Source organism: Rhinoderma darwinii, chromosome 3 (assembly GCF_050947455.1).
Source record: "Rhinoderma darwinii isolate aRhiDar2 chromosome 3, aRhiDar2.hap1, whole genome shotgun sequence".
Lineage (NCBI taxonomy): Eukaryota > Metazoa > Chordata > Amphibia > Anura > Rhinodermatidae > Rhinoderma > Rhinoderma darwinii.
This window is the reverse complement of record NC_134689.1, coordinates 18,387,930-18,400,563: the sequence shown is the minus strand read 5'-3', so window position 1 is coordinate 18,400,563 and position 12,634 is coordinate 18,387,930. Positions and strand designations below refer to the sequence as shown.

The 12,634-nt window shown below is 39.7% G+C and overlaps 1 protein-coding gene across 1 annotated transcript; it reads right to left on the bottom strand.

Moving 5' to 3' along the window:
• Window positions 1-2,673: 2,673 nt before the first annotated feature.
• Window positions 2,674-11,452, bottom strand: LOC142748551 (uncharacterized). Its single transcript, XM_075855617.1, has 7 exons — window positions 11,440-11,452; window positions 11,038-11,139; window positions 9,344-9,521; window positions 8,146-8,231; window positions 6,491-7,435; window positions 5,471-5,674; window positions 2,674-3,890 (listed from the first exon to the last, which is right to left on the bottom strand). Exons 1-6 carry the CDS (start codon window positions 11,450-11,452, stop codon window positions 5,478-5,480), a joined length of 1,521 nt encoding a protein of 506 aa, XP_075711732.1. The 3' UTR covers window positions 2,674-3,890; window positions 5,471-5,477.
• Window positions 11,453-12,634: the final 1,182 nt, after the last annotated feature.

Sequence of the window (12,634 nt, the reverse complement as noted above, 5' to 3'; positions counted from 1 at the left end):
GGGATCTAGTTTCCAAAACGGGGTAATTTATCGGGGGTACCACTGTACTGGTACTATAGCTCAATGCAACATGGGGTCAAAAAACGAATCTTATAAAATCTCCACTCCAAATACTAAATGGCTCTCCTTCCCTTTAGAGCCTTGCTCTGTGTCCAAATAGCTGTTTATGACCACATGTGGGGTATTTCCGTACTCTGAAGAAGTTGCTTTACAAATGTTATGGTGCTTTTTCTCCTTTATTTGTTGAGAAAATGAAAAATTTTGAACTAATGCTACGTCTTATTGTAAAAAAAAAATATTTTAAATTTTTACTGCACAATTCTAATGAAATCTATGAAACACCTGGGGGGTCAAAATGCTCACTACACCCCTAGTTGAATTCCTCTAGTGGTGTAGTTTCCCAAACGGAGTCACTTTTTGGGGGTTACCACTGTACTGGTACCTTAGGAGCTTTACAAATGAGACATGGTGCCGAGAAATCAAACCAGCAAAATCTGTACTCCAAAAGCTCATTTCCACTGCCCAATTCTAATGAAATCTATGAAATACCTGTGTGGTCAAAATGATCACTACACCCCTAGATGAATTCCTCTAGGTGTGTAGTTTCCCAAATGGAGTCACTTTTGGGGGGTTTCCTTTGTTTTTGCACCACAAGACCTCTTCTAACCTGACATGGTGCCTTAAATATAATTTAAGAAAAGGAAGGCCGAAAAATCCACTAGGTGCTCCTTTGCTTCTGGGGCTTTTGTTTCAGGCCCGTAGCACACTAGGGCCACATGTGGGATATTTCTAAAAACTGCAGAATCAGGGCAATAAATATTCAGTTGTGTTTCTCTGGTAAAAACCGTCTTACAGGAAAAAATTGATTAAAATGGAATTTCTGCAAAAAAAATGAAATTTGCAAATTTCCCTTCCAGTTTGCTTTAATTCCTGTGAAACGCATAAAGGGTTAAGAAACGTTTTAAAAGCTGTTTTGAATACTTTAAGGGGTGCAGTTTTTAAAATGGGGTGATTTGTGGGGGTTCCTAATACATAAGGCCCTCAAAGCCACTTCAGAACTGAACTGGTCCTTGACAAAATAGCCTTTTGAAATTTTCTTGAAAATATGAGAATTGCTGCTAAACTTATAAGCCTTGTAACGTCCTAGAAAAATAAAAGGATGTTCAAAAAATGATGCAAACATAAAGTAGACATATGGGAAATGTTAACTAGTGACTATTTTGTGTGGTATAACCATCTGTCTTACAAGCAGATACATTTGAATTTAGAATAATGCTAATTTTTTCAAATTTTCTCAAAATGTTGGTGTTTCTCACAAATAAATATTGAATTTATCGACCAAATTTTTTCACTAACATAAAGTACAATATGTCACGAGAAAACAATCTCAGAATCGCTCGGATAGGTAAAAGAATTCTGGAGTTATTACCACATAAAGTGACACATGTCAGATTTAAAAAATGAGGCTGTGTCATATGGTCCAAAAGTGGCTGCGTCCTTAAGGGGTTTGGTCTGGTGTCTGAATTAATTTAGGGTTCTGATCTGGGGTCTAAAGTAATGTCGAGGTCTGGGCTGGGGTAGGGGGCTGGTCTGGAGTTGGAATTAATGAAGGGGTCTGATCTTAAGTCTGAGGTAATTTAAGGGTCTGGTCTAAGGTCTTCATTAATTTAGGCGTCTGGTCTGAAATCGTAATTAATTTAGGAGTCTGGTGTCTTACGTAATACAGTCGTTTAGGGCGGATTTACATGAACGTGATATATGTCCGTGCAACGCGCGTGCTTTTCATGCGCGTCACCGGACCTATGTTAGTCTATGGGGCCGTGCAGACAGTCCATGATTTTTGTGCAGCGTGAGTCTGCTGCGTAAAACATGTCCTATATTTCTGCGTTTTTTGCACATCACGCACCCATTGAAGTCAATAAGTGCGTGAAAATCACGCGCAGCACTCGGAAGCACTTCCGTGGGACGTGCGTGATTCGCGCAACAGCAGTAAAACTATGAATGTAAACAGAAAAGCGCCACGTGCTTTTCTGTTTACAAACATACAGAGTGTCATAATGATGGCGGCTGCGTGAAAATCACGCAGCCACTCATCATATGGTGAGGACACAGGGAGCTGTTAAGTGCCTTTTGCACGCGCAAAACGCACACGCTCGTGTAAATCCGGCCTTAAAGTATTAATTCATTTTAGGGTCTGGTCTTGGGTCTAAATTAGTTTGAGGGTGTTTGTTAATTTATATATGGGTTTAGTGTCTGGATTTATTTATGGGTCTGGTCTGGAGTCTCAATCTGTGTTGGTATAGAGGGTGGGGATGGGCTGCAGAAGTGAGGGGCCAAAGATTTCGACAATGTGTCGAAAATGTGTCTTACATATTTAAAGGCGTAATGAGGAGCGTGACCGAACAAAGCAAAATTCCGCATGCCACACTGCTTTTTTTCAGCCACTCCCTAGATTTTTATACTGAATCCGCTACGGATTCTGTTTCATGACTTTCAGCAACATTTCACTATACCTTTATAGTAATCTAGAATGTGTGGTAAACCAGCATGTTTCAGGGTACAGACTGTTTTCTATAGTAATTTTCTACTTATATAATAAAACACTATGTTTAGATGTTCATATTTTTATTGAAATAGCATGACTACAACATTTTTTCCAAAAAGTTGGCATACATCTATCAATAGTCTAAATTATACAACAGAACCAGGAAGGTTGGAACCAGCGCTGGGAGTGTAGTTTCAATAAAAACGGAAATCAAGTTTCCAAGTTTAATTAGTCTCGGTTAAAATCGAAGCACAGGGGCTACGAAAGAATAAAGTGACGGGTAGGTACAGTCCAGAGTACAGAGAGAAGGAGAGAAAAGGCGGTAGCCTACGCGTTTCAGACCTTCGCTAGGTCCTTAGTCATGGCTTATGATGAGTCTAAATTATGTAAGGTGTAACCAGTAGCAGTCATGAAAATGCCAGTCTTAAAAATCCTACTTTCATCTGGAGACGGTTTGTAACTACAGTCTCTTCTGTTGGTAATGGTGATGAAGGGTATTCAAATTTTTCACCGAGTAATGTTGATAGCTGGCACAAATCGGTGACAGGTGGCACTTATGTCCAAGATGGCACTGTGACTCAGCCGAGCCACAGGCAGAGACAATTGTCATTTTTAATGATGTTAAGCACTATGACTCAGCCGAGCCATAGGCAGAGACAATTGTCATTTTTTGTGAAGTTTAGCACTGTGACTCAGCCGATTAGTCTTTCCTTGTGAGTTTATTTCACAAAGACTCCGGTTATATGGATCTATAGTCCAAAGATTGGTCAAGTCCAAGTTGGCACTGTGACTCAGCCGAGCCACAGGCACAGAAAAAAAATCCTTTGAGGTGGACCTAGGTTTGCTAGTACTCTTTTCTCCAAAAGAGACGCATGCTAATTCCATGGGATGCTTTTCTGAGGAAGAGGTCACAGGAAATTCATTTGACTTAGTCTGTGAGGTTGGTCTTGTTTTCTTTCTCAATGCAAGCTTTGGAATTGCAGAAACTCCAGGTCCAGTTTCCTCAATTATCGGTGTAGAGCTATGATGTTTGAACCACTGAAATCAGTAACAGGGTAGGTCATGGCAGAGTTGTAATTATGACCATCACTGCATGCAAAAGTTTGTGGTTGTTTCGAAACATTATAGCTATGTCTTGAGCAAAGCAGAGTCCTGCTGCTCATTGCGGTGAAAGTCTCAAAAGCTTCGAAGTATTGACACATTTGTTTAGTTCATATTTGCCTTGTGTGAAAATTAAGGCCAGGATCCTTTGTTCTCTATAACCAGTGCAGTCATGGACAATTCAAGATGACGTCTTATGGTGTTGAGAAGTGGTTATGTCTATTATAATGTCCATGGCGTCATTCTGTTGTTGAGATAAAACAAAATGAGAAGCTTAATGAGGTATAAATACATTATCAGATCATTCACATTTTATACCGTTCTACTTTATAACATTGGACGGTCAATAACAGGAATAGTTACAGATTGTGAACTATTAAAGTCACCCATGAGCCTCAAATATCAAAACTCTAACATAAAATCTGACCTTATTGCCCATAGAAACCAATCAGTGCTCAGATTTTCATCTTAAAGGCTATGGATTCCTTTGCAGGATTTTCTCATTGCACTGAATGTATTTTATTAAATGAAAGATATTTGCAATTGGTTTTAATGAAAACATTTTGGACGATCTTACTGGCGGCTCATTCTCCAGCCCCTCTGCTCTCTTGAACACTAATCTAAGCTGACAACTGAGATTAAAGGAGTTTTGCAGTGAGAAGAAATTGATCATTAATATTTGATCACTGGGAATACGACTCTCGGCACCCCCTCCGATCAGTTGTTTTGAGGTGGCCACGGAGCTCCTGCAAGTCTTGCTTCCCCCATCATTCTTGTCACTGCTTTTTACTGTGAAACATTAACACACTTGTAGCGACAGTTTACAGTATTAATGCCTTTTCCCAATAAAGTAAATGGGAAAAGGCTGTAAAAAACTTGGAACCGCAGCTACAAGAGTGTTAATGTTTCACAGTATGGAGCAGTAAAGGGAAATTGGCGGGGGTTCTGAGATTCGGACACCCACTGATCAAATAATGATGGCCTATTCTGTGGAACTTTCAGGGGAGCAGAGAGATGGGCTGGAGACTGACGAGACAGTAAGTTCATCTGACAGGATGAGCAGTGAACGGCATCCAGCAGTTTGTATTGTATTGTAAGACATACAAGCTGCGGAGGACAAACAGTGCCAATTTTTTAAGTAGAAAATGTTTTATTTAATAGAATACATATGATGCAAAAAAACAAAAAGTCTGCAAAGGTGTCTCTTTTGCAGGAAGGCACTTTAGTAGCCAAGGACACATCTGATACGTCCATGCCACTAAAAGCTCCAGCTGTCATCTAGTCTGAGTTACTGCAGGTTTAAGTGGAAGAGGATAAACGGCAATTTTGATTTGCAAAAGTTTTGAGCATCAAATAAGGTTTTGTTGGTTGCATTGCTGCTCCACCTGCTGCGATAATCCGGATCATAGTCACCATCCTCATCCTCGTTCTCACCATTACATATGCAGTCTGAAGACTTACATACTTCACATTGGATAAAACGACGATGGACACAACAAGGTGTCAGAAGACGGAGTGATAACGTTACTTCACCTGCATTGTATGTTGTGAGCCGAGTACAACTGGAATTAGCAGCACAGCGAGGAGTGATCTATGTACATGGCCATAGATTATAATGAGCGGGGCAGCCGGGGGATTCTACAGTTCGCTGCTCCTTCACTGCCCCCCATCAGGACACTGTAGATATTATAACTATGGTCTATCTCCCATTGCAGAATACAGGACACAGTAAGTGGCAGTCTGTAACTAGATGACCACATCTCAGGACAACCATAAAGTTTACAAAGAGGTTTATGGAGATCTAAGAAACTCTCACATTCTTACCTTCTTTTTATTTGGGAGAAGATGCAGCTTTTTCGAAATATGCCAGAAGATGTTTGTGTAATTCCTGCATTGGTGAAGAATAACTGGCGCTCTCTGTAAACGTGTTGGTCTTAGAGGCGTTAAATCCAACTCCTTCCTTATTCTGCCCAAGATGTTTCTCAGCACTTGGAAGATGTTGGAGATGTTCTTTGTCCTCTTGTTGTTCTGTAAAACACACGCATTCTATAAGATCAGCTGTTACTATAATGGACATTGTTCCTACTCCACCGTCAGCCTGGGGAGCGAGATTCATAAAATATTAGGAAATGGCGTAAGCAACAACTCCCTAATATATTGTCACCAATGACACGGCCGACAGGTTTTTATCCGCACAATGTAAACTAGAACAAGTGCTGCTACTTCTTATAATAACAATCAGTCTCTTTATCATATGAAGAATGGAAAATTCTCGCTCCTTACAATTCATCATCACCAGTGATCAGTAATATCGCACCTGCCAAACATCCTGTTTTTGCTGGATTTTCCCACTATACGCGTCCTGATTTCTCTGAAATGTCCCATGGAATGGACCTTAAAAGGGGTGGGGCTTATGCAAATATAATCCCAAATTGGGCAGTTCTGTGGGTGATCCTCATAATGGGGGCGTGGTTTAGTAATTTCCCATGAATAAGGGTTAAAATGTTGGGAGGTATCAGTAATGTGATGTGATAGGCTAGGACTATAAAGAGGATGATACACAGATCTAAATTATTAACATAAATTAGTCACAGATACTGGCTGGTGACCGGTTCATGCAGCTTTACGTGTACTACCCTATTTAGCATAAGATATGGCTGAACCAAAACAGCACTTTTAACTTTTTGTGTCATCCGTATTTTCTCATAGATTGTAATATCTTCTGAGCACGGCCCTCAATCCTCTTGTTTGATTTGTTAATTTGTGTAATACTATGTAATTTTATTAGTAATATTGGGTAATATTATAAGGCTAAATTAAAAGATAAAAGCCCTGAGAACTTACTTTCAGAGGTTGTGTCCACATGATATGGGCTGATATTGGTGGTTACATCATTGGATCCAGGCATGGAGATCTTAGTGTCTTCAATGATGTCTATGTTTTCAGCCCGTCCATGAGAAGCATCATCGGTTATAATGTCAGAGGCGGTGTCCACATCCTCTGGGCTGATATTGATGGTTATATTTTTGGATCCAGGCATGGAGATCTTAGTGTCTTCAATGAGATCTCTGGTTTCAGCCAGTCCATGATGAGCCTCATCGGTTGTAATATCGGTGGCGATGTCTACCTCCTCTGGGCTGATGTTGATCATTACGTCATTGGACCCAGGCATGGAGATCTTAGTGTCTTTAATGAGATCTCCGTTTTCAGCCAGTCCATGAGGAGCATCATCAGTTATATTATCAGAAGCCATGTCCACGTCATCTGGACTGACATTGATGGTAACATCATTGGATTCAGGCATGGAGATCTTAGTGTCTTCAATGATATCTCTGTTTTCAGCCCGTTCATAAGGAGAATTATCGGTTATATCAGAGGTGGTGTCCACGTCCTCTGGACTGATATTGAAGGAAACATCATTAGATCCAGGCATGGAGATCTTAGAATCCTCAATAAGATCTCTGTTTTCAGCTGGTCCATAAGAAGCATCATCGGTTGTAATATCAGAGTCAGTGTCCACATCCTCTGGGCTGATGTTGATGGAAACATCATTGGGTCCAGGCATAGAGATCTTAGAGTCTTCAATGAGATCTCTGTTTTCAGCCAGGCCATGAGAAGCATCAACGGTTGTAATATCAGAGGTGGTGTCCACGTCCTCTGGGCTGATGTTGATGGTTTCATCATTGGGTCCAGGCATAGAGATCTTAGTGTCTTCTTTGATCTCTATGTTCTCAGCCAGTCCTTGAGAAGCATCATCGGTTATAATATTAATTTTGTCCTGATGTTTTTCTGCAACACAGAACATTGAAATCAGAAATGATAAAATGAAATCTTATATATGTTCAGTGTATTTTATTAACCATTTACAGGTATTTGAAACCCCCTGAGTGGCACATTAATCCACGAGAATAAAAAAACACAATCTCTGAAGCTGCCTCTACATCTAGGATTCCTTCACTTTTCTTTGTCGACATGACGGATCCCCCCAGTTTCCCTGTATAACCATGTTCCCGGATTAATGATCATGGCAGCGAGATAGAGAAACGATCAAATACACAATCGTGGACCAGCGGTTATATTGAGTGTTGTGTTGAATAATCTATAAAATGGAGGATTTTTCTGTAAAGTGAAGCTGCACTTTTACCTCTGGTGGATGTGGGAATAACTGTATGTGATGGTGTGTAGTGTTATGTCACAAGACGGCAGATCGTTACAGAGAACGGCTCCGGAGGGTGTGAGGAGCGGGAATACTCCGTCCTCGCCAATAAGAGGCGTTCATTGGGAAATACATTGAGATATAGTGCGCAGTTGTGATGACTCCGGTGACGTTACTGAAAATGTTCATAGATTAGGTTGTTGTTTTGTTTTTTAGTAAAAACATTTCATTTAATGAAAGAGACGAACCAGAAAATTCCCAGTGTCCAAGTGATAGAAAACCCCCCTATAAATGGTTCTATGTAGATAGATATTAATAAGTCACATTGTTATACCGTATTTACCGTTGATTTGGTCGCTACTCTCTCTACTTTCATCGATGGTACATTGGGTCTCAACATCTCTCTTGGATTTTTTCTTCATCGATTTTCTATATAATTGTAATAAGGGAAGTCATATTGTGGATTAGTGACATGAATCATCTCTGTTTTCTGTAGAATGTGATAAAGCTTCATATGTTTCTTCATTTTATCTATTTCTATCTGTAGAATCATTACCCCCAAGTCATTTTACATCTGTGAGAATCAGCAATACTTTATATTATGTACATAGAGGTGTAATGTGCCCCCATTAGACCACCAGGGGCGCACAACTCCAGAGTGACATGTTCATGAGCCACAGGAAGTCTACATTGTAATATTCCCATTACTGGGTCATGTTATAACTAGAGGAGGTGGTACAGTATTTCCTATATAGACTCCGGTGTAGAACATATATATGGCACTGAGGAGTTATGTGCTGGAGGAACCTGGAAGGAGAACACAATTACATACCCTCCAATATCCAGAAGTGCGAATACATCCCAGCGTCATAGAGAAATATAATATGCTGTTTATTCCATTATATCCATATAATAGTGCCACGTCATGGGAAACATTGCCCTGTTATATGGATATAATGGAATAAGCAGAATTTTATTTGCACCAAGAAGATCCTGAGATGTTGAGATGTATTTGCATTTATGGATGGTGTAGAATTGGCACCCCAAGGATCACGGGCAGAGCAGGACTGAACCCCAGTGGTGACTCTTTTACCTAAAAACCTCCAATATTCAGATATAAAAATAATTACACCAGTAACAGTCGCCCCCATAAGAACCTACCACAGGTGACCCCATAAAGGATCGGCATGTTTGATTTCTACATGCCCGATCCTTTGTTCCCGCGGGAGATGTAACAAGTGTTCGCCTGACCGCTATATAAAGTGTATGGGTGGCTTAAGACTTTCGGCGTAAGATGGCTCCGTCACATGTCAGGGCTTTGCACTTCAGAGAATTTGGACTCCACTGTTCTAATACAACATGAAATCCGGGCAAATCTCAGACAGATATTTTGCCGTTATCCTTCTGTTCTTCTATATAGAGAAGAGAGTGAAAGGAACTGCAGAATATTCTTGTGAAATCTCTGGTTTGTGAGTAGACGGCTGGGCATGGAAGTCAGTATGGTAAAAGCAGGACACGAAATCATTATTTACAATACTTACTTATATCTGATGTAATGGATGAGAGAAAAAAACATTCCAAGGATGAAGATGGCGACAACAGAACCGGCAGCAGCCGCAACGTATTTATTTTTAAGTAGAGAGATGACGGTAGAAGCTGCAGAAGTCACAATGAATTTATTCCAAAACGGTATTGGAGGCGCAGGAGTAGTGGTATGTACTGGAGAAGAAGGAGAAGCGATAAGTGATCAGATAACTTGTCTACTATAATTAATTATTATTATTACTATTACTATCATTATTATTATTACTATTATTATTATAACTATTATTTTTATTATTATAACTATTATTATTATTATTATTATTATTATTATTACTATCATCATTATTATAACTATTATTATTACTATTATTATTATTACGATCATTATTATTATTACTATTATTATTATAACTATTATTTTTATTATTATAACTATTATTATTATTATTATTATTATTATTATTACTATTATTATTATTACGATCATTATTATTATTATTATTATTATTATTATAACTATTATTATTATTAATAATAATAATAATAATAATATCCCTTTGATACACATTTTTAATCCAAAATTAATGTCCCCAAGATTGTCAGGAAATGTCATTGTTCTTGTTTGTATGGGATGTAACCACAGTGTAGTGTCGGTGATGTCAGCATTGGATATGAATTAGCAGTGGCTGGATATTTACCACATAACCGGACCCTACATAGATATAGTGGGGGGGATTTATTAGGACTGGAGTATCAGATGGCAGTCTTAATGTAAAGAGCGCTGGTCTTACTAAATTAGGCGCATCTCTGATTGTCCGTGTGCCAGGAAGTCAAATCTACTTAAACTTGAGCTGGAGTAGATTTGTGCTATGATTTACGCCTCTTCCTGTGGTAAATTGCAGTAAATTTGTCGGGTCGTGGTAGGCTCTGCCCTTTCTGTGGGGCCCCATCCACTTTTTATTAAAGTGGCATGAGTGGCGCTAATGTCTTAAAAGTCATATTTTTTTGTGCAAGTTGCGATTTTTAAACCATTTGCGATATGTCCACGCTAGAAAACTGGTAAAGGTCAAATAATAAATTGCCCTTTGTATTGAGTTTTGGGCACTAGTATATAAGAAAGACATAGCAGAGCTGGAGCGGGTTCACAAGTGGGTAACAAATACATTGAATGGTTGCACTGCAGTACCCAGTAATACTATTAAATATGGGGGTTTTAGTTTGGAAAGATAAACAGTTTAGGGGTGACCTAATAACTATGTATAATATATATTAATGGACAGTACAGAGATCTGTCTAGTTGTCTTTTTATATCCAGGCCTGTAAATAAGGGGTATCCACTACGTCTAGAGGAAGGAAGGTCTCACTATCATCATATACGCGGATTCTTTACTGTAAGAGCAGTGAGACCATGGGACTCCTCGCCACAGGATGTTAATTCATTGAAAGATTCTAGAAGTGGCCTGGATGCTTTTCCTGAAAGATCTAATATTATAAGGGATCTCTGTACTGGATTGCTGGGGATGGGGCATTAATCCTTGAATTTATTCTCATCGCCATATTTGGAGGGGGAAGGAAAATTGTCTCCGGCCTCATAGGGGTTGTTTTTAATAAGAACCTTGCAGGATATTAGGCTGATCTAGATGGATTTATGTTTTTTCAATCTTACTCGCTATGTAACTATGTCACTTACCCCCACAATCCTGAGGTCCTTGGCACTGCTCCATGCGGAAGAAACATTTGTCTTTTTGGTCGGGGCAGCCTTTGGTGACATAGACCACCCGAATACCAATGCCTGGCAAAAGGAAACATCAATTAGTTGTGTGAAAACACGGAAACGTCTCCTAATCTATCAGTGTAATTCCCTGTAGTCTTCTAGTGGAAGAGACGTATCCATAAGAGATCTCAGAAATGTCGCTCTACTAACATATACATTGTATACGGCGCCTCATTGATTTATTCCCATAGGATCATTTCCTCTGATCATGTGACTGTGACAATAGAAAGATAGAAAATCCAATCACGTGCGGGAAATTCTGCAATGATCATAAATGACCCCCCCAGGAATGAATATAATCCCATGTATGATCATCACCGCCACAAGTCATCGCTATTATTCCTTGCGGGGCAGGAATCACATTCCGCCGGGTTATGAGAACCTGGAATAGGGAAAACATAATGGGGGTCACATGCCGAAATTACCGGCAACTCACGTGAAAAATCGCCCGTTCTATTTATCATGTGACTTATTAATAATCCACGGTCACTTTACAAGTGTGACATAACAGTGATAACCTGTTATCTGTAATGAGGCGGGTCTGACCCTCATGAAAGGACTTGGACCCTATTAGACCTCGTTCACACACTACAATAAGCCCAGTAGGATGACTACACCGCACATCCGGTCATAGTACACAGAATAACACGTGCGCCGCGCTGAAAACCCAGCAAAATACAAGAAGGAGACCACCAAGCAACCGCTGAGTATATATTAAGCCCCCAGACCAGAAAATGATGATAAGATAAGTCAGATCTCAGTTTTGTGTTACTTACCGCATGTCTTTGAGCAGGGACCATATAGAAGATCTCCTCTGATGTCTAGAAAGTAAAAAGAGACATTAAAGAACAACTCTACTGAGAAAAGGAGAACCTCCATCTATTCCCTATATCTCTTCTGTACACCGCGCCAATGCTCTCCTGCTATATCTATTAGAGAGTGTATCCGGCATGGACAGGACAGTATTAGGCGGAATTCACACACACTTGTTATTCAGCTTATTAAAACTCGTGTAAAAGTAACCGGTTGTTTCAAGCCTTAGTGGCGATTTGAAATGCATTTTTAGTGGTAATTTTTTATTTTGTGACATTTGTAAGATTTTTCTGGTGTTTTTGAAGTCCTAGAGAGAAGTCTATGGGATAAAACACCAGAAAAACAAAAAACAAAACTAGAGCACGCTGTGCTTTGAAAATATGTGTGAATCCAGCCTTAGACTTCCATGTGTAATCTATAGGTTATTGGACTGAACACTGGATCAGTCCTCTCAGATTATTTACCTGTCCCTACTAGCATTAGGCCTTATTCAGACAAGCGTATATGAAAATGAATGGAGCTATTCACACATGCTGTTGTTTTTCACGCAGCGTGTGTTTCCGTTGAATAAAACTCACTGCATGTCCTATTTTGGTGCGTATTTGCGCACCACGCCGCGCCATTGAAGACAATGGGTGTGTGAAAAAAACGGACAGCACGCGGGCGACATACGTGTGCTGTCCGTGATTCACACAACAGG

What these genes read in the sequence shown, in the direction of transcription:
- LOC142748551 (XM_075855617.1), bottom strand. An exon ending in GAGTAGCGACCAAATCAACG is followed by an intron (nt 7,436 to 8,145) that starts GTAAATACGGTA and finishes TCTGTGTTGCAG; the next exon opens with AAAAACATCAGGACAAAATT. An exon ending in TGTGGACACAACCTCTGAAA is followed by an intron (nt 5,675 to 6,490) that starts GTAAGTTCTCAG and finishes TGTGTTTTACAG; the next exon opens with AACAACAAGAGGACAAAGAA.